Raw genomic sequence first — 22,793 nt, forward strand, 5'->3', positions numbered from 1 at the left:
TATTATCATTTATTAGAGAACATTGTCAATATCAACACCAAAAAGGGGAGGAATCAAGAGAAGGGGAAAGTTCCGCATATTCTTTCCCACCTCACCCCACCGAAAGGAGATCAAGAAGAGCCATGAAGCTCTTGGTGTCTCACTCGGAAGCAAAATCAAACAAAACCATCAAAGGGGACAGGTTGGTACCAATGCAAAACCCAGGGGGGGGGGCGCTGAGTGAGGAGATCACAGGAAGGGGGCAAAGATGTGCTGTGATGGTCGGTGGCTTGGAGACACCGAAGCAGAGGTGATACCACCCCATGGTCTCACCAGAGAAGAGAGCCTGGTCCATCTCTAGAGTGCTTATCTGTGAACATTCAGTCCAGTCACGGCTCACCCCTTCCCTTGTTAGCTGTTCTCACTCCATTCTGCAGTCATGCCCACCCCGTGAACAGAATGGTACTGGTGTGGAGAAAGTGTCCTGGGCATCCCGTGGGCATAGAGGAACTCGGGTGGCTGTAAGCTTCCAGGAGGAGACTGGATGCTGGCTTGCTGCCGGACGAGGGGCTGGTGAGGAACGGAGGTCTGATGCTGGAACATGGCATGGGTGTCCCCGAGTTGGGGCGAGGGATGACCAGCCACTGTGGCAAGGCGGGGCATCAGAGAGCCCGAGGTGAAGTGAGCTGAAAAATGTTGGTAAGGCAACCTGTCGATGGGTTGCATGGGCGTTACAGTGCAGCTGCTGTAAGAGGACATGGTTGACCATGTGTTGCAGCTGAGGTCTTCCAAGCTGGGCACCGCTTCCGGGGCCGGAGCTGCGCTGGCGTACATGCAGGCTTGGCGTTGAGCCGACTCAGTCCTGTAGGCGCTGTTCAGTCCTTGCTGCTGGGGATAGTTGGAGCGATGGTAGAAGGAGTCTTCTTCTGCTGGAGATGTTTCCATGTAGGGTTTCTTGTAAGGGAGATCAGCGGTGGGACATTCGTCATCTGAGGAGACACAAATTGGGAAGCCCATTTTGCACTGCGTTTCACAGCCAGAAGGAAGAGAGAGAAAAAGAGGCAGCAAGGAGAGAAGGAGTAGTGGCAGCCAGGAGGGATTTAGAAGAACAAGGAAGAGAGGAAGAGGACCTAGGAAGGAGAAAAAAGGAGGAGGAGGAGGAGGAGGAAGAGAGGGAATGAGAAGCAGAAGAAAGAGAGAACGACCAGGCAGAGAGGAGTGAAGGAAAAGGAGGACTTTTCAATGTCAGAGAAAAGGAATAGGGTTTCATGCTCCATCGAGATGACTCCTGTCAACTCCCTTTAATTGGAAGCAAATGGAAAACCATTGTGTTCTTGTGTAGAGGTTCTAATCCCTCTTCAGACATGGAATCTCACAGGTGGCTCTTCTGGCGAGCCCTCCTTCTGAGACCAGCTACTAGTGCGGTGTAGTGGTGGAGATGCAAAAGGAGGAGGGAGACCCAGGTTCCTGTCCCAACTCAGCCACCGAAGCTCAGTAGATGACTTTGGGTCAATCCCTCTCTGGGGTCAGAGTGGAGAAGGTGCTGGACCAGGTTCTAGTTCCTCCTCAACCATAGATGTTGCCTGGTCCAATCCCTCTTGTCTCAGCTCAAGAGGCAGATCGGTCCAGTGGAGAAGGTGCTGAACTAGGAGCAAGGAGGCTTCCTCAGCCACAAGAACTGTCTGGAGGACTTTGGGCCAGTCCTCTATCCATGTGACCATTTGACAGGGTTGCAAGGAAACATACATGCTCTGTGCGTGTTCCCTCCCCTTCCAAGCCAAATATGAGCAGAAAAGCTGTCCACTCCTGAACTGGACTCAAAACAGATCAATTTTCTCTCTTCCTTCCCTTTCTTTTTCCCCCTTCTCCTTCCCTTTCTTTTTCCCCTTCCCTCCTCTCCACCTTCTCCTTTTTCTCCTCCTTCTCTTCCTCCTCTTTTTTCTTCTCCATAACTTTCTCCTCTTCCTGCTCCTTCTCTCCTCCCTGCCTCCTCTTTCTCTCCTCCTTCTCCCTGTCCAGAAATAGTTTTGATTTAAAATCTGAACACCCTAAGACTGAGCCGTGCCCTGTAAAGGTGCCATTCTGGATGATGATGATGATGATGATAATAATAATAATAATAATAATAATAATAATAATAATAATAATAATAATAATAATAATAATAATAATATAGTAGTAGTAGTAGTTAGTAGTAATAATAACACCTCTCCTCCGTGAGCTGCATTGGCTTCCGGTTGCCCTCCAAGTGAGATTCAAGGTGCTGGTGATGACCTATAAAGCCCTAAATGCCATCGGTCCAGGATATCTGAGGGACCACCTGCTGCCAGCATCAATCTCCCATTGTTTATGTTTATGTTTTATGTTTTATGTTTTATTTAATTTATATACCGCCCTTCTCCCTGGGGACTCAGGGCGGTTCACAGGGCAAACAAATAAAAATACAGTACTATACAAAAGTTAAAACAAAGATTAAATCAGTGCCCAAATTAAAAAACAATAATGCAATCTAAAATAACAATTTAAAACCCAGCTCCCCCATCAGTCCAGACCAGCCAATTCAAACAAATGGGTCTTCAGGCCACGACGGAAAGTTCGGAGGTCCGATGCCGTCCGGAGCTCCACCGGCAGTTGGTTCCACAAAGCCGGGGCACCCACAGAGAAGGCTCTCCCCCTGGGGGCCGCCAGTCGGCATTCCCTGACCGGAGGCACCCTGAGGAGGCCCTCTCTGTGGGAACGCACAGGGCGGAGGGGAGTTGAAGCCGGCAGCAGGTGCACTCCCACAGGGAGGGCCTCCTTAGGGTGCCTCCGGTCAGTGAGTGCCGGCGGGTGATCCCCAGGGGGAGGGCGTTCTCTGTGGGCGCGCCTGCCCTGTGGAACGACCTGCCTGTGGAACTCCGGACTGCCCCCAACCTTCGTTCGTTTCGCCGGGACCTAAAAACCTGTTGGTTTGATTTAGCTGGCCTGGACTGAGGGGTTTTAAATTTTTAAATTTTAAATTAAATTTTAAATTTGGGCTAACGTTATTGAATTCTATTTTAATTTTAACTGTATTCTAACTTTTGTACTGTTTTAACTGTTTTTCACTTTGCCCTGTAAACCGCCCTGAGTCCTTCGGGAATAGGGCGGTATAGAAATCTAATTAGTAAAATAAATAAATAATAAATAATAGTAATAATAGTAGTAGTAGTAATAGCAGCAGTAATAATAGTAGTAATAATAGTAATAGTAGTAGTAATAATAGTAGTAGTAGTAATAGTAGTAGTAGTAATAATAATAAATAATAGTAGTAGTAGTAGTAATAGTAATAATAATAATAATAATAATAATAATAATAATAATAATAATAATAATAATAATAAACAGCCCAAAGAATCATGCAAGACAGAAAGGACTCAACAGCTTTGACAAATGAGACATTTGCTGCCTATCAGACCTGAGCCACTGGGGAGATAGCAAGGAGACACGGCCCTCTGTTGTTGTCTCCTAGGATGGGGCATGATCTATGCAGCTAAGGGGGGGGAGTGCACCATGGGCAAGATAGCCCTCTTGCGTATTACAATGCAAGGAAATGAGATAGTGAGCGAGGGGAGAAGACAGGAAGCCACCCACCAAGTAGGGATCCCAAAACTGGAAAGAAAGCAGGGTTGTTGTTGTTGTTTTTTTTGTTCGTCTTTATCACTCTTCCATGGCTGGAGACAAATGATGGATGGTTTTCATGTTGACAGGATGGCTCCAATCAAGAGACCACTGCGGCTGCCCCCTCCCTTACTTTCTGTAGTTGCTTCTTTGTGGGAGGGAAGCAGCTCACTTTCAAACGATAGGATGAGGGAGCTTTAGGGTTAACCCTAAATCTGGTTTTGTCATTTCTCCAAGAGTCCTCTCGTCCCTAGCCTACCTTGTAGAAGAATTGGGTAGATCTAGTCTAAGGAGAAGAAGGACTAGGGGCAACGTGGTAGCAGTCTTCCAAATATTTGAGGGGCTTCCACAGAGAAGAAGGGGTCAGTCTACCCTCCAAAGCAGCTGAAGGCAGGACAAGAAGCAACGGATGGAAACTAATCAAGCCATCTAGAACTAAGGAGGCATTTCCTGAGAACAACTGCTTGCCTTCAGAAGCTGTGGGTGCTCCATTACGGAAGGTTTTTAAGAAGGGGTTGGACAACCTTTTCTCTGAAATGGTACAAGGTCCCCTGCTTGAGCAAGGGGTTGGAATAGAAGACCTCCAACGTCCCTTCCAACTCTGTTATTTTGTGATGGACTTTCATGCTATCCAAACCATCTCCTAAGATGTTTTGGCTGGAATAGAGAGAGGGAACCAATCCGAGCTTTTTCCACCCTTCCACCCCACAGCTGAAGCTTCAGGGCGTCTCCGATTTGAGTCCTTCTACATTTCTTCATGGTCTTTTCTCGCCCGCTCCGGTTCTGTTTCCCATCTAGCAAAGTCATCTTGACTGCCTTTCCAAGATATTTCAGCCCATATTACAGCATAGATAAAATACACAGAGGTGACCCCCATAGTTCTACAGAAGTTGAATCTACATCCAGGAAGATAACTGGTGCCTGGGTTGCAGATAACTTATCAGGTTGGGAGGCCTTAAGAAAGGGCTTGGGATTATTTCCAATACTTAAATAGCTAATGGCAGGTTATTTTGGAGAGGTTGAAATTTATAGCTATTCCGAGAGATTAGCCAGGCTTTTCAGAGAGTTAGCCGAGTGGCTGAGCCAATTTGGAATGGAAGCATGCAGCAAAAATGAACGTTTAGTAAACTATCAAATCCCACTTTTTAAAGAGATCCATGCTTCACTTTTTAAATCTGGATGACTGAGAATCCTCATTGACATCTTGGGGAAGTTTTCAGTTTTGAAAGATAATCTAGAAGTCAAATGTTTTTGAACGTCATTTCAAGAACAAGGGTGTGTGGGTTGGCATTCACACACACACACACTGTATATGTGTGTGTGTGTGTATGTATGTGTGTGTGTATATGTGTGTGTATGTGTATGTGTATGTATATATATATATATATATATATATATATATATATATATATATATATATATATATATATATATATGTAAAAAAATTTTGGCTTGCTAACAAAGAATAAAGGGAGACCGATTCTTTGTTAGCAAGCCAAACAAATTTACACAAATATGAGCTGCTGTGGCTACTGCCTTAGGCTGAATTAGGTAGGCGGGTAAATCAACATAGCGTTGATTCCCAATTCACCACATTTTCTAGCTGCAAGAGGAGGCACCTCATTCTTGTTCTTTTTACAACCCTGTAATCCCTTGATTTGGGCTGGGGTGAGCTGAGCATTTGCTGGTCAGATGCCCTTCCTGACACCTATGCGGAGTTCACAGCAGATATTTTCTCTTTGCACCCTGAGAGCGAAACCTTGGCCACTCCCTAGGATCGAACTCTCAACCTTTCAAGTGGAAGGCGAGGGTCTTCACCACTAGGCCACCATACCCGCTGAGATGAACCCACCGAATCCTCCAGGAAAATGTTTGAGCTAAACACTACTCACCTTGTCTCTTGGTGCAGTGGTAAACTTGCCCGGGATCCTGAGATACAGGATATGGATTTGCAGGGGGCAGTAAGTCCTGGGAAGTGCTAGAGACGCCGTTCTCACACGGAAACTGGGGTCCAAGGTTAGAAGAAGCCGAGAGAGACCTGCCTTCACCACTGAAGGGGCTGTGGTTAGAAGACACTTTTTGCCGGATTGTGCTTCTTGGCACAACCGGATACTCCTTGCTGAAATCAAAGGCAAAAAAATGGGGGCGCAATCAGTGGTCATGTCAAGTTTGCCCTTTAAGCAGTTTTCCATTTCAAGCTGGTACCAAAGTAGGGTTTTGCGGACCAAGAGTTGGGGGATGGTTCATTTCAGGGTCAGCATACCAATGTCTTAACCAGCACGCCCTGCATACCACAAGACTGGCAATTTGCAATAATAAGAGGATTGAGTAAAGAGGGCAGGTAGTCCTCCACTTACGACTGTTCGTTTTGTGACTGCTCAAAGTTATAACGGCACTGGGGAAAAAGAGACTTACGACCGTTTCTCACACTTACAACCGTTGCAGCATCCCCGCAGTCACGTGATCAAAATTCAGACGCTTGGCAACCGGCTCATGTTTATGACAGTCACAGTGTTCCGGTGTCATGCGATCCCCTTTTGCGACCTTCTGACAAACAAAGTCAAACAGGGAAGCCGAATTAACATAACAAACGTGTTACTAACTTAACAACTGCAATGATTCACTTAACATAATGCGTGCAATGTATGTGTACGCTTAGCAAGCAACTAAATTTTATTATTAATGTGTGCCATTGTGGCCACAATAAAAAATGACAATAAAGGCTATCTATCTATCTATCTATCTATCTATCTATCTATCTATCATAGATCACTATTATCTATCCATCCATCTATCCATCTATCATCTATCCAAAATATCTATCTGTCTATCTATCTATCTATCTATCTATCTATCTATCTATCTATCTATCCATCTATCATCTATCTATCTATCTATCTATCTATCTATCTATCTATCTATCTATCTATCTATCTATCCATCCATCCATCCATCCATCCATCCATCCATCTATCTATCTATCTATCTATCTATCTATCTATCTATCTATCTGTCTATCTCTATATCTCTATATCTGTCTCATTATCTCTCTACTGTATATATCTCTCTATCTGTTTATTATCTATATATATCTTTGTCTCTATCATTATCTTTATCACTATATATCTCTCTATCTCTCTATCATTATCTCTACTGTATATATCTATATCTATTTATTATCTATATCGCTATCTTTGTCTCTGTCTATCATCATCATTATCTCTATCTCTATCAACTGTGGCAAGAAAGCTCGTCAAATGGGGGCAAAACCTACTTAAACAACCATCTTCCTTAGCAATGCAAATTTTGGGCTCCATTGTGGTCGTACGTTGAGGACTACCTATAACCTCAAACCGTCACTAAACCAAGGGTTATAAACCGGGGACTGCCTGTGTAACCAAGAGAGCAGAGCGTTGTGCAAAAGAAGAGGGACAAAGAGTTGGACATGCAGGTCCACCTAGTCCTCGACCTATGACTGCAGCTGAGCCCAAAGTTTCTGTTGCTAAGCAAGAGAGGGCTTAAGTGAGTTTTGCCCCACTTTATGAGCTTTCCGGCCACAGGTCTGAAGCGAATCACTGCAGTTGTCAACTTAGTCACACGGTTGTTCAGGGAATCCGGCTCCCCCGTTGACTTTGCTTGTCAGAAGGTCACAGAAGGGGATCACTTGACCCCTTGGACACTGCCGCCGTCAAAAGTATGAGTCGGTTGAGTCACTGCGACCGTCATCAAATACGTCGCCAAGCTTCTGAATTTTTGCTCACGTGGCCACGGGGAGGCCGCAGCGGACGCAAATGGGAAAAACAGTCCTTTTTCCCCCCCCCCCCATGCCGCTGTAACTCCGAACGGCACGAAATGGACCGCTACAAGCCAAGGACTTACCTGCGTAGGAAAACGCTGTGCTTCCCCCAGGAATCTGTTTGCCACAGATCTGCACTCCGTTTGCCCAAGGAAGCAAAAAAAAAATTGCCCAAGGAAGAGTCTGTCATGCGGTTCCCAGCTGGGTTCCCCCCAGTCGCTATCCTTTTACCAGCCGTCCCCTTCTCCGAAAGGGAAATGCCCTGAGCCTATAAAATGTATATATACAAGGAGAGCTGGAGCATTTATTACCAATTGGAAACATGTGGTCCTTTCTGCCTGCAACGCCCCGTATCGTTCCCACCCTGGATCGCTGCCTTTTGTTAAGCAACATCTTCTCCCAAGTTCCATTAAGGCCAAGGATGAGCTGGAATCGGCATCAACCACCTGTTCATAATTTCCCCCCACCCCCCACCCCCACCCAACAAACAGAAACGTTGAGGGAAGCCCAAAGGTTGTTTCTGACATGAGTCTTGCTTTGTTTCCAGGACGGAAGAGAGAGAGGATGGGGCCGTGGAAAGGATGTTGGATTTAATTTCACTTTAAATGTTTGCGTCGCATCATACCACCACCACATGTACTGAATTATCTTCCCTCGCATTAAAACCCATGCCGTTTTCGGGACCATCTTCTTGATGTAAAACCTGCCCTTATCAGACTCCCAACCTTGCTGAGGATCCATAGTGTTTCCCATCTACCCAGATGTCAAGTCAACATCTGGAGAGGCCCAGAGAGGCTATTCCCAAAGGCAACTGGACTTCCTTGGTGTTTTCCCTGAACACATTTCGCTTTTCATCCGAGAAGCTTCTTGGGTTCTAACTTCTTCTAGCTTCTTGGGGGAGAAGTGAAAGTGTTTTCAAAGAAAAGGTAGAGAATTCTGGGGTTTGAAGTCCACACATCTTCAAGCAATACCACACCGGATAACCGCTTACCTTTGTACTCGTGACATTCGGTGCAATTCCATATCGTCGCTGCCTCTAAATCCTTTTGCGAAGGGATTGTTTTCAATCTTGAGTTGGGTAATCTGAAATGAAGAACCATGCTTGAGTGGGGGGTGGGGGTGGACTAGAAGACCTGCAAGGTCCCTTCCAAGCCTATTATTCTATATTCTATATTCTTAAATCAGATTTTAATGCTCCAATGTTTTCCACTGCCTTTTTTTTCATGGCTTCCCATGTAACATCTTTTAAAAGACAGCTAGGCGGTATCTTTTGACAAAGGCACTTCATATTTTAGGAACAGACTGTCTGGGAATTTGAGATATTTCCCTACTGATTTGTAGAACATTGATTTTTTTCTGTTGTAGATTGCTAATTCTTCCAAGAACCGCCAAGATATAATTCATATCATTTGTATTCTAAATTTAAAAACATAAATGCCTTCTTCCGTTTACAAACTCAAGGCTACGCAAATGAAAATAACCGCCCCATACTTTCTCCTCATAATTCCTGAAGATGATGAGGTTGAGATAAAGCCACACATCCCAAATTATACAGCGAAGATCTTTTTTGATGTCATAGTAATTGTCCAGCATACAGGTAGTCCTTGACCTATGACCACAACGGAGCCCCCCAAATTTTTCTTCCTAAGCAAATCATTTGTCAAGTGAGTTTTCCCCCCCCCCCCCATTTTAGGACCTTCCTAGCCACAGTTGTTAAGTCAATCTCCGCAGCTGTTAACTTAGTAACGTGGCTGGCAAAGCTTTTTCCCCCAAAATCAGCCACTTTACCTTGTGATTCTGATAGGAGGTCACTGCGATGAAGGCCGTCTCTGGAAAGACGTGGGTGCAAAAGGCTGTGTTTTTGGAGCCAAACCCATTGTTTTCATCCGCTTTGACAATATGCAGCCTGGGCTGGTATTTGTGCATGGAGTTGAGGATGATCTGCAAAAGAAGGGTAAAAGTAGGGCAACCTCCATCAGTTGGGGTGGAGAGAAGGGAACGTGCTCTTCCCACAAAGATGTCCACCGAAGAGACCAGTGCATGCATCCGTTTCAGAGTTCTACCTATGAAGGCCCAGAATACATCACGATAAATTATGATTTATCTTCCAAACTACGGGGACCCCAATTCACATAACGCTAAGCCACAAGCTGTGCTTTGTAAAGTTCTGGGGTGGGATTATTATCTTGAGCAATGTAAAGGTTGTGTCAGTGGAGATCATGGGTGGTGCAGTCCAATACACAGAGGGAGAGGGAGAAGAGAGAGAGAGAAGGAGAAGAGAGTAAGAGGGTGAGAGGGAGAAGGAGAAAGAGGAAGGGAGAGGGAGAGGAGAGTAAGGGTGAGAGGGAGAGGGAGAAGGAGAAAGAGGAAGGGAGAGGAGAGTAAGAGGGTGAGAGAAGGAGAAAGAGGAAGGGAGGGAGAGGAGAGGGTGAGAGGGAGAAGGAGGAAGGAAGGGAGAGGAGAGTAAGGGTGAGAGGGAGAAGGAGAAAGAGGAAGGAAGGGAGAGGAAGGAGAGAAGGAGAAAGAAAGGGAGAAGGAGAGGAGGGAGGGAGAAGGAGGGAGGGAAAGGGAGAGGAAAGGACAGACAAAGGACTTTCTGTATCATGCAGTCTATTGTATCTATGGAGGACATTCTTCTCCTACTGAACATCTCAATCACTCCAGAAAGAACACAGTTCACCCATCTGCTTCAACGTGGACCCACACCACTTATGTTGTGACACTGCTCATTAGCATCACGTTTCACAATTCCCTCTCCTGTTGCCTATTAGGCGACGTCCTCCGTTTGGACCCGCTTTCGACAGCCATAAATATCATTGCGGCGAGCCTCTTTCCCACTGCAATTCCATCCCGACTTTCCCGGGATGTGGTCGAATGTTATTCTTTTGAACAAGCCCAAAAGGAAAACAAGCAATAGGAAAGCAAAACTCAAAACACTCGGAGGCGTCCAGCACAGGCCTCCTGTTTTCACAATCTGCTTCCAATGCTAGGAAGACTCGCCTACAAGGAGGGCCGGGCTGCTCCATCTAGTCGTAACATTTGAAGGATATTGTGGGTTGGTTTTTTTTTCCCCTCTGGCTGGGAACCTGCACCAGAAACCACCAGGTGCCAACGGTTGCATCTGGCAGCCAGGAGGAGGGTCTTCTTAGTCCCCGGAGAAGCTTCTTGGTGGAGGAAAAGTCAGCATTTGGAGAGGCAAGAAAGCTGGAACTAGTCCAGGCTTCCTTCAAGAGTTCAACTTGATTTGGTTTTCCTCACCACAAATAGGAGAAGGCAGCAGAGTATTTCCGAAGCCCTGCCAGGAACCCAATCCAAGTTCTAAGGTGGCTATATTTTCATATTAAGGAGGCAAACAGATGAGAGAATTAACAGAGCGAGCCCAAAGCCTTGTCGCTGACTTACTTCAGAATGAAGAGTCAGAATAGAGCTGGACGGGACCTGGGAGGTCTTCTACCCCAACCCCTTGCTCAAGCAAGAGATCCTCAAATACTGGGACACTGCTATCGTGTCAGCCTTGGTCCTTCTTTTCTCCAGACTAGCCAAACCCAAACCCTGCCACCCTTCTTCATGTGTTTTAGTCTTCAGGCCTTTTAATCGTCTTGGTTGCTCTTCTCTGCCCTTTCTCCAAAGTCTCAGCATCTTCTCTGTAATTACAACTCAACTCATCCCTGAAACACTGACTAGGGCGGAGACTTGGTTCAGCAATTTTTCATTTTGGCAAGTGAGTGGCTTTAAGAAAAGAAGGACTAGGGGTGACGTGATAGCAGCGTTTCAATATCTTGAGGGGCTGCCGCAAAGAAGAGGGGGGCGGCGGGGCGGTGTCAACTTATTTTCCAAAGCACCAGAAGGCAAGGCAAGGAACAATGAATGGAAACTAGTCAAGGAGAGACGCAATCTAGAAGAGTTGACCAAAACACCGTAACAGGATACCAGAGTTGGAAGGGACCTTGGAGGTCTTCTCTTCCAACCCTCTGCTCAGGCAGGAAGCCCTAGACAAATGGTTGTCCAATCTCTTCTTAAAAACTCCAGTGACGGATCACTCACAATTTCTGAAGGCAAGTTGTTCCACTGATTAATTGTTCTTTCTGTCAGGAGATTTCTCCTTGGTTCTAGGTTAGATCTTGACTAGCGCATTGCTTCACATTCTGCCTTCAGGTGCCTTGCAAAATACATTGACCTACTTCTTCATGGCCTTAGATATTGAAAGGCTGCTATCGTGTCACCTCTAGTCCTTCTTTTCACTAGCCTAGACATGCCCAATTCCTGCAACCGTTCTTCATGCATTTTAGCCTCCAACCCCCTGGTCATTCTTGCTGCTCTTCTCTTCCCTCTTTCTAAAGCCTCGCCATCTTGTTTTATACCGGGGTGACTAAAAGTGGTTGTGGTATTCCAGGTCATTGGAATACTGAGGGTAAGGATTATTGTGTGGAGAAGGGAATCAACTTCCGGGCTAAAACAAATTCCATTCCACACACAAAGATTAAGCCAGCCAGCCCCATCACTCTTCTGAGCTGGCTCTTTTTTTTTTTTTGCTTAGATAATACCCTTGAGTCGCTTTGCCTGCTACAGAGAGTGCTCAAAACATGGAAGAGATTTGGTGACTTAAACACACACACACACACACACACACAAACAAACTAAATTAAAAAAAACTCCACCAGTGAGACATGTTTCAAATGAAGTCCTGCTCTTTTTTTTTTTGGAGATTTCCTTCTCTTCTGATTTATGATTGGTAGGAGCGGAGCCAGCCATACGATTAATTCAAATTGTAACTTGGGTTGGGCTCAACTCCATTCCCGGTTCCCAGATCGTTTTAACACATTGTACTGATTTGGTTTACAAGGCCTGGCCGCCTTCCTTCTCCTCTCCCCCCTTTTTCCCCACTCCACGTGTCCATGAGTGCCACTTGGAGAGGCGAGCGTTCAATTAAAGTCAACTGCTGACAGATTGTGGCTGCCGCTGCCGACACCCCTCAACCGCTCACTTCCATCAATTTAAGCCCGGCCTGATTCGTGGTTAAGCACTCCATTGGCTGAGCGTCAACGCGCAGCCTCAAGTTAATCAAGGCCTTGGTGCAACAAAACTCGGCGGATGATTCGGCTTGATGTTTTCGATTGCAGCGTTTAATTCCTTTTTGTTGTTGTTTGTTTTTGGAAAGGGCACCCAAATCCTCCAAGACTTTAGGAGTGGGATTGTGAGTTTGGAAGCTAAAGCAGAGGATGTTGGAATTGAGTATGTCTGGTCTAAGAAAGAGAAGGACTAAGAGTGACGTAATAAGCTATCTTGAGGGGCTAGTTCTAGTGTTGCCTTTGGCAGGAAAGCTGGCTGGGTGAATCTGACCCAATCACCAGGAAACTGAGAATTCTAGTCCCACCTTAGGCAGGATACCTGGCTGGGTGACTTTTGGCCAATCACCAGGAGACTGAGAGTTCTAGTCCCACCTTAGGCAAGATACCTGGCTGGGTGACTTTGGCCAATCACTACGGGACAATGAATTCTAGTCCCATCTTAGGCAAGAAACCTAGCTGGGTGACTTTGGGCCAATCACCAGGAGACTGAGAGTTCTAGTTCTGTCTTAGCCATAAAAGTTGGGTGGGTGATTTGGACCAGCCCTTCTCTTTCAGCCCAACCCACTTCACTTTGTTGCTGTGGGGTAAATAAGAGGGGGAAGAAGCACTGGGCATGTTCACTGCCTTGAGTTATTTATAAAAATAATAATTTATACAGGATGAATGCTCTAGTATTTATATGACCGAAACCTTTAAAGATAAAGAAGTAGTTTATAGCCATATTAATTGTGATTTCCAAAATGTCAAGGTTTTTTGTCTTTTCCCTTTTGTCAATATTGGTATTCATCTTAATACTTTACATTGCTTCAATACAGTGATATTTAATCTGTCTTAAAGTTCTTGAGACTCTTTTGATTGGGTAACTTAGAGTATTGAAAATAAAGATGAAGACATGTTCTGTCAGTATCAATTATGCCTTAGGTTATCACTATTACAAGTTTAACATTATTTGACTTTTTCATAGGTCAATGCTGACAAGCATCAAATTGTTTTTAAATGTTGCATCCAGAAATGAATCTGGAGGCCTAGCATGTTTTCATATCTGAAGCAAACCTGGACATTAAGAAGCAACCTGCTCCTATTTTGATCCCTTTGTCTCCATCTCTGATCATGTGGTTCCCCCTTCTGCCTAACAGCCCCACAGATATATATGTAGGAGAAGAGCAGGCCGAGCTGCAGGTGGGGTTAAATGTGCCATTAGCTTGGAGTCTTTGCATTGCCACAAGCGGTTCAAATCTTAACCCCTCCTGAATTCCATTGATCCTTATCCGGCACCAATTTATTGCTGAACATCAGTTGATCCGATTCTTGTGTATAGGCTTGAATACATTTTTCTATGCTGCCACCTTACAAATAGTCCTGAAAATTTACTTGTTGGAGTTGGTTCCTGGTCCCATATAACAAATGGTGGCTTTCATGCTTGACTCAAGGTCCACATGAAGATATTCTGAGACCGATTGGGATTATTCGTCAGGACACCCCAAATATTCTACACCAGGGATCTCCAAACTTGCCCACTTTAAGACCTGTGGACTTTAACTCCCAGAATTCCCCATGTTAGCTGAGGAATTCTGGGAGTTGAAGTCCACAGGTTCATAAAGTTTCCAAGTTTGGAGACCCTTGCTCTCCTCTGAGGTGATGCTCATAGTCATCAGCAATTATGTCCTCTAGAGCTACAACTTCGAGGGGGAGGGATCTGATCAAACTCTACTGTCAGTCTGGAAGAGCTAAATCATACTTACATGGCCAAAGGGGTCAAGATGATTATTGGTCAACTTGAGCTTTTGGAAGGAAACCAGTTGCCTCATCCAGTGGGCCCCAGTAGCTGGTGAGTCTGGATGGACATACAATCTTCCAGGCATGGACGGTTCAGCCTTCCCAGTGACTGACCTATCAAAAGCAACACAATATGGTGGAGTTCTACTTCTCTTATTTTCTCTTTGTTTGGCCCTTAACCTATTGGAAAAATCAGAAGAGGCTAGAAGAGCAGCAAAGGATGATGGGGAGATGAAAAGACTTCTTAAACCGGTTTTATCTGAATAACAGAATTGGAAGGGACCTTGATCACATGTCTGTGGGGAACGTGGCAACGGTCATAAGTGTAAAAATTGGTCATAAATCCCTTTGTTCCGTGCCGCTGTAACTTTGAACGGTCACTAAATGAAGAGTTGTAAGTTGAGGACTACCAATAGACTAGATCTGCTCCTTTGATATCATTTCCTTTTGGTTACTATTTTTAGAAGATATTTGGTTCAGATTGGTTGCACAAAATGAAATATCTTGGAATCAACAGTGGTCCTCTGTTTTCTTTTGGTTGGATAACTAGAAATCAGCTGATTTTTTTTAAAAAAAACACAAACCTGGATTGGATTTGTGATCCCACCTCTAACAACAGTGTTTTTAAGAAGAGACTGGACGGCCATTTGTCTGAAATGGTATAGGGTTTCCTGCCTGAGCAGGGGGTTGGACTAGATGACCCCCAAGGTCCCTTCCAACTTTATTATTATTGATCATCGCACAGTCAGCCAGATGTTCAGACTGGATTTGGCCTTTTCGTCTACCTATCGAGTCCTTCCCAAGGACCTGGGATAGGCAGATGTGGATGTTGGATGGTATTACAGATCTCGTGGCAGGATGGAAGCGGTTCCTAGTAAGGCCGCCTTTTGCAATTGACTAATGGCGAGTTTTTTTGTTATTATTGTTGTTGTTGTTGTTGTTGTTACATACCATTTGTTATCTGCAAATTTGTATCGGTGGTCATCTGAGGGCACAATGTCCATTAGAAGGATGTACTTCGTTTTGGGGTTGAGTCCAGTGACTTTTACTTTGTAGCTGGGGAACATTCGTCTGAAATCAAACAAAAGACAGAGGGGAAAAAAAATGTCATTCTAGCTAAAAAAAAACACAAATGTCTGGAACAGAGAACGTATCCTAGTATTAAACAGTAAGATGGACGAGTATATGTACACCCAAACCGTAGGAACGAACGCATAACATATTTCACTAAGGCGATACAATCCCCGGCTCTTTCTGCAGTAGACAAATATGGACTTTTCTGGATTTTCCCTCCCTTCCCTTCGTCTCCCTGGATCTTACCTTCCAGCTTTTGTTATAATCATTTCGGTTCCCACGTCATGAAATTTGAGCCATAGTTCTCGTTCATGTAAAAATACTTTGATTCCTTCCATTCCCTGGAAAGAAAAAATACAAAAAGAAAAATATTTATATGTCTCTCTCTCTCTCTCTCTCTCTCTCTCTCTCTCTCTCTCTCTCTCTCTCTCTCTCTCTCTCTGCGTGAATAGGTTTCTATGTGAAGCACACACGCACACCAATGATATAATTGATATAAATATATATTTATATTATATATAAAATAATACCTACCTGGACTGACAGGGATTTTAATTATGTTTACAATTTGAACTCTAATCTTTAATTTATTTCAATTTTAAATTTTAATTTACTGTACAGAGACCTTTAATTTTTGTTGTTGTTAGCCGCCCTGAGTCCCTCGGGAGATAGGGCGGGATATAAGTCTCATAAATAAATAAATAAATAAATAAATAAATAAATAAATAAATAAATAAATAAATAAATAAATAAATTTGCTGAGCTGGGCAGCTGCAGAAATTGAATGAACAAACAAACAAAATCAGAGGAACTCACAACAATAAAGACATCCGAGGTGTTTCACTCAGGGCCCCCTGTTCCCAAAAAGGAAATATACCCAAGGGGGGGGGAAGGCAAACGTGGGGTTCACACGTGCTTTTTATGACTTCTGTCTATTGTTTCCTTCCCCACCACCACTTTCTTTCTTCGGGCTGCAGGCCGTCGCGCGTTGATTTCCGCGGGTCTCCCAAACGCGCGCGCGTTAGATCCCCCCCCCTTTTTTCCCCCTCCACCAACACGTGAAGCCCGTTCTTGCGCCCGACTCGCTTTCTTTGAAAAGTCAGCTGAAAAGGCGTGTCTCTGACGGGCGTTCCTTTCAGACAGCCCCGATCGGCGGAGTCCTCGTGGCGTTCCACCCTCAGTGCTTAATCCGGGTGGGGAGACCGCGTAACGTGTGAATGGGTCTGGCGAGGGAAGGGAAGGAACCAGAGTCTTTTTTTTTTCCTTTTCCTTTTCCTTTCCTTTTCTTCCAGGGATAGCTCCAGCTTGCGCTGTCTTTGGCTTTATCCCTTGGCAGCCCCAGAAAGTTTGGCCTTTATCTCCCCAAACGGAGAGGGCTTTTAGGGGAGGGGCACAACGCCCCCTCCCCTCGGTTTTCAGAGTTGCCCGTGTCCGTGTGAGAGCCGCTTGGAACTTTCTGATACCAGCAGCAAGCGCTGATAAACCCAAAGCATCAAAATAGAAGGAGCTATAATAGGAAGGCATGGAGATCTCCTGAATATTTCTTTTTTCCGGGTGGTGGTGGAGAGATTCTGCAGGCAGAGAAGCCAGGCTTGTGATCCGGAGCAGTAGCAGCAGCGTGGTGAAATGAATGCCAGGCAGGCGTGGATCAGATTTTGGATTGCTTTTGCGCTCAGGCAAACCAGGATCTGGCCACGTTCCCATCGCCCCGCCGGGGGTTTTATTCTAAACTCCTCCTGTTGCTTCGGTTAGATATCTGGGTTCCCAGCTGAATCCCCAAAGGCGCCACTCAGCTCCAGCCTGGAGAGATGCCAAAGCTAGGTACGGTCGGTACTTGAGCGATTTACAGTTCCAAGCTGGGTGGTCGTGAGTTCTAGTTCTCCCCGGTCCACGAAGCCCGCAGGGTGACCTTCAGCCAGCCCTGCAGTCTGAACCCTGGGATGGAGGCAATGGCAAACCCCTTGTGAAATCTCGCCGGAATCTTGCAAGGGTTAGCCCAGCTAGCTGCCAGGCGTCAAGGCTGAGTGAAGGCACCAAAAATAAATATCGCTAGTCCTCGACTTGCCGACAGTTCGCTTAGGGGCTGTTTGAAGTTACCACGGCATGGCTGATTTTGTGGTCGTAACTCGAGGGAGCCATAAAGCTGCGAGCACAGCCTATTGTGTGAATGTGGTTTCACACAGCTTGCCTCCTCTTCTTAGCATGGCCTGGGTGAGCTTGGCAGGACTGATTTTGGCAGGATATCTTAAGCTGTGCTTTGCCTCGTCATATTGAGCCAGAGTGGAAAAACAGTTCCATTACACACCTAAAGTTAACCCAGAGTTAGTATGTTGGGAAAATGCAACCATGGCCTTTCTTCCACCCTAGTCCTATAAAACTCTTTTTATTTGTCCATTCGAGACTCTGGTAAATGGAAGGATATGCGGACATCCAAAGTAGTGGATGGATTGATGGATTGATGATGGGTTTTTAAAAGTTTTAATTTTAACTGTGTAATTAATATTTGGGGCTGTTATTTAAATTTTTCTTAACTTTTGTACTGCTGGTTTTTTATTGTTGTTAGCCGCCCTGAGTCCTCTGGGAGATAGGGCGGCATATAAGTCCCATAATAAATAAATAAAAATAAATAAATTTTATTTTCAGTAGGAGGCAAAACAGGAGAAAATAAAACATTTCCCCATGCATTTTATTAGCCTTGTTTCTACATTATGAAACCCTCCCCCACACACACACATACTTTTAAACTGCAACTTAGCTCCTTGTACGAAAGTGGCAAGAGACAAAAACAGAGAAGGGAGATGGAAAAGGGAAAGCAATGAACTTAAAATTTATTTCCCAGGCATCTTATGCCTAGGCAAGGCTAAAGCCCATTAGGATCAATAGTCCAACTGCTTCCCTTGTTGCTGTAGACCAAAGTCAATTCCTCTGAGTTCAATAGGAGTCTTTCTCTCCTAGTACACTTGGCCAAACCAACAAGTATCAAATCAACAAGAATGGGAGGGGGAGAGGAGGAGGAGGAGGAGGAGGAGGAGGAGGAGGAGGAGGAGGAGGAGGAGGAGGAGGACGATGATGACTGTGGGGTCCTTGGTGCTCTCTGAGCTTGATTTTCTTGCAGACATTTTATTACCCATTTAGGTAACATCAGTGCTAGAAGTGAGTGAGATTTTCAGAAAGAAGGAGGAAGCGTGCTTCCCCCATCAGGAAAATATTTAAATGGGACAGTTTAAGGCAGGGCTTGTCTGACAAACCAAGGTCTTTGAGATTAATAAGAGTTATTCCCAAATACAGGTAGTCCTCGACTTACAACTAAGCCCAGGATTTATGCCGTTAAGTGAGAAACGTGTTGAGTTTTGCCCCATTTTACAACTTTTCTCACCACGATTTGCTAAGTGAATCGCTGCAGTTGTTCAATTAGTAGATCTCGCTTTGGCAAGGATGGGTCCCGCAATTTGCCTTTCTCTTTATCCTCATCTTAATGATGAACCACTGGGAATCGGGCAGCATGTACACTTAATATACCTTCGCCATCATCCCGGGTAGACAAAATAAACCAGCTTCTAAGAAGGAAAACATAGATTTAATAATCCTCTCTTTTTTTCTTTCTCTCTCCCCGCCCTCCCCCCCTTCTCTTTTTCTTTTGCAGCTCATAATTGGTAGGCAAGGAGAGAGATTAGAAAACAAGGCTTCATCCTTAATCACCAATGAACAGATGTTGGAGAAGAAAAAACAACAAAATAAAAATAAAAACAGCTCCAGCCTTCCCAGAGGACAATCCTGCAGGCAGCTCCCTTACGTAGGTGCAAGCCAGAAATGTAAGTGTGAAGAGGGGGGGTGTGGAGGCTTTTCTCTTTTTGCTTAAAGGTTGATTTGGGGCTTTTCTTCTGCAAGGACAGACAGAAAGACACAGCAGGTGAAAGACAAAGAAATGAAAACCAGCAGAAGAGACAAGATCTAACTTCTGCTTTAAAAGCCGGTCTTAATTTAAAACCAAGCAAGCCGATTTTGCCTGTCCGCCCTGTGTCAGAATGAGAATTCAGACACCACGGTGGTGGTGCCACCCAGAAAGAGAAGCAGAGACGGAATTGAACTGAACGCAGGTAGCCCTCAACTTACGACCTACGAATTGAGCCCGCAATCTTATGCCGCTCAGTGAGAAATTGGTGAAGTGAATTTTGACCCATTTTACATTTTCTCTGGCCACCTTTGTCAAGTGAATCTCTGCAGTTTGGTGAAGTGACTTAACAAACACAGTTGTGAAATGAATCCGGCTTCCCCTGTGGACTTCGCTTGTCAGAAGGTCGCAAAAGGGAACGTCAGAAGGTCGCAAAAAGGGGATCCCCACGACCCCGGGACACTGCAAAGGTCATAAATATGAGCCAGTGGCCAAGCAATCCGCAGGGGGAGGCTGCAAGGCTCCTAAGTGGGAAAAACAGCCATCGCTCACATTTTTTTTCCAGAGCCCTTGTAACTTCCAACGGTCACTAAATGGATTGTTGTTAGTTGAGGACTACCTGTAGTTTATTTGCCTAAGTGTGATTAGATGCACAAGGAATTTGTCTCCAGTGCAGAAGTTTTCAGTGTACACGCAAAGCAACAGGATGATCATGATTGTCGATAATGATAAAATAATAATACCAATAAGGGGTGGGGGAGTAAGAAAGATAGTGAAGAAGGAGAAATGATAATCCTACAGTCAGTACACGCGAGGGGGAAAAAAAGAGGCTTTAGGAGTAATTCCCATGAACAAACACGCACCTGAAAAGAAGGATCTCTGTTTGCTAAATCTCTCTAAACAGCCTGAGTGCGCCACAGTCTCGGCTTCTTCCTTGCCAGGTACTTTCCTGAGCCTTGAATTACAGAACCCATCATTCACAGCCAAAGGGAAATAACCAGACGCTGAAGAGCTTTTGTCTCCTTCGCTACCAAGCACCAAGACAAACAAACCCAGGTTGGCCACGTTTTGGTTGGGCGCTAAACCAAACTTTGTCTGGGCCCCTGACTCTCGGGGAGCATTCTCACAACCTCTTCAGCCGACTTGCCAGTTGCCTGCTACCTACTTCTCCACTCCTTTCTCTCTTGCCAACCCAGATCATCGGGTATTCATTGTGGTATTATTGCTCGCGCTGTTGTCATTAATCCCCGCTTCAGAAATATCTTGGGTTTGAGGTTCGGCGCTGGGCATCCAAGCAGAAAACGGGGTTAGTTCAAACAGCCCGCGATCAAAAAGAGGAACTACGTTTGCGACTATTATTGGGGGTATTTTTACAACCCTGCAGTCGGCCAGAGTCTACAGGGCTAGCTAACACGAAGCCCATCGAGTTCAATGTGGCTTCCGCCGAGCGAAAGGGACCTCGGCTACACGCTTTGCACGGGGAGGGAAGGAAGGAAGGAAGGAAGGATCGATTTAGCAGGGATTCTGGAACCGCGGTTTGTTCAAAGGCCGGAAAGGATAAGGTGTTAATTTTGGTTTAAATCCGCGGAGAAGTGGGGGAATCCCAGTCTGTCGTTTTCGGGCATTAAACAAACTACGATTGGGCTCTCGCTGCTTTCTTCCCCCGGGATTCATTTCGGCCGGGAGAGACGGAGAAAACGGGGACTTTCGGAATAAAAGGCACCCCCCCCAAAAAAAACCTGAGATTCGGGGGTGCCTCGCTCGGTTTGCCCGAAGACCCGGCGGGGAAGCCATTCTCTCGGGTCCAGAAAACGGCCAGGCGGTGAATTCACCGCCCTCTCCCTCTGCCCTCCTCAGGAGGAGAAGGAAAATAGAAAACTTGTCGGAGCCCCCAAGAGGGACCTCTTTCCCCCCCCCTTTTTTTTTTTAACCCAGACGGAGGAGAAACTTTCCCCACGACCGTCCCCCGGGTGTGGAGCGGCGACACGATCGATCAACCCGGCTTTCTTTGTTTAGACGTTTGGATTATAAACAGGGGGGGGGAGAGAGAGAGAGCCCTCCTCATCAGTGCCACCCCCTCCACGAGACCCCCTCGGGCTTCAGGCTCCTAATTGCAATGGGTGCCTTGGGTGCAATGCCAAAACATCTGGAGTACCACTTGAACACCACCGGCATTGACCCCCCCCCCCAAAACAGAAAATCACCGTTGGTCAATTGCAAAAGGTAGCTTTACGCTGACATCCTGCCAGGATCCCTTTAAACGCCATCAAACATTCACATCTGCCTCGGGGAAGACCTCGATGGGTGGACCAAAGAGCCAAATCCAGTCTAAACATCTGGCTGACTGTGCAATGAACCATATTAATAGGCAGATGCTGAGGGTGTTGAAAACATTACTGCAGCAACATCTGCCTAACCAAGTCCTTGGGAAGAAAAATACCAAATCCGGTCTCAACCTCTGGCTGCCTGACCGGACCAAAATAACAATCTCAATAACAATCTCGTTGTAATTCAATTTGCCTAAAGCCCACATGGAAACAGGGCTCTTATTCATGCTAATAAATGTTCCAGAAGATTCTCTTAAGATTGTGGGGCAGGCAACAATAACAACAGTAAGAATTACCCACCCTCTTCAGATTGTAATTGTTCCTGTGACCAGCCCAATGGAGAAGGAAAGAAAAGAAGGAGAAAGAAGGAAAGGCGAAGGATGTAAAGAGAGAAAAGGAAGAGAAACCGGAAGAGGGGAGGAGAAGGAAAAAAGAGATGGAAGAACAGGAGAAGGAAAAGGAGAAGGAGGAGGAGGAGGGAAAGGAGAAAGAGGAGGAGAAGCAGAAGGAGGAAAAGAAAGAAAGAAAGAGAAAGAAAGAAAGAAAAAGAAAGAAAGAAAGAAAGAGAAAGAAAAGAAAGAAAGAAAGAGAAAGAAAAGGAGAGCTAATCAGACTGGATCCATTTGATATTATTATTGCCTTAAATGATTGCCATGGCCAATCATCTTTTTTTTCCCCATGCCCCTCCCTTACCTGCTGGGTGAAGGCTGGCTGAGGCGAGGCCGGCTGCTTGCTACTGCCGCCCCCCAACTGCCCCTCCGCCTTGTCTTCTTCGGGGCTCAGCTGTTTCGGAGGTGAATCCCCCGGTGTGGTTGCCAACCCAAAGTCTTCCTCTGGCCCTGCCATCCTCCAGGCTACCTCCGCTGTAGGACGACAGAAAGGAATGATGAGGACAAAGTCCTGGGAGGGGGGGAACCACACAGGACTCCCCCACCTTTTTCTGCCCTGAGAAGCCAATGTGGGGGGCAGGCCTCGCCCAAAAGCCCTTGAAACACGCAGGCCAACAATGGGGGTCCGGAGAGAACCAGCCCCCTCCCCACCCAGCAGGGGAGACACAGAAATCCAGAAAAGGGCAGCAGGCGTCTTTCCCACCTACCCACCTACTCACCCACCCCTGCTCCACCCCTCAAAAAATATGACATTACAAACTGGCACCCCAGCGAGAATATTAAAATATTCTGCCTAGCACCCTAGATGGTGCCGACACCAATCTTCTGGGTTTTCATGCAAATATCCTAGGA

General features: G+C 45.6%; 1 protein-coding gene across 1 annotated transcript; it reads right to left on the reverse strand.

The window, feature by feature from the left end:
* Positions 1–390: 390 nt before the first annotated feature.
* Positions 391–22,440, reverse strand: TBX5 (T-box transcription factor 5; the record flags this gene model as incomplete). Its single annotated transcript, XM_083373578.1, has 8 exons — positions 22,246–22,440; positions 15,580–15,674; positions 15,211–15,330; positions 14,226–14,373; positions 9,203–9,355; positions 8,406–8,497; positions 5,511–5,737; positions 391–968 (listed from the first exon to the last, which is right to left on the reverse strand). Exons 1-8 carry the CDS (start codon positions 22,396–22,398, stop codon positions 391–393), a joined length of 1,566 nt encoding a protein of 521 aa, XP_083229704.1. The 5' UTR covers positions 22,399–22,440.
* Positions 22,441–22,793: the final 353 nt, after the last annotated feature.

This window comes from Vipera ursinii (assembly GCF_947247035.1).
Source record: "Vipera ursinii genome assembly, chromosome: 14".
Lineage (NCBI taxonomy): Eukaryota > Metazoa > Chordata > Lepidosauria > Squamata > Viperidae > Vipera > Vipera ursinii.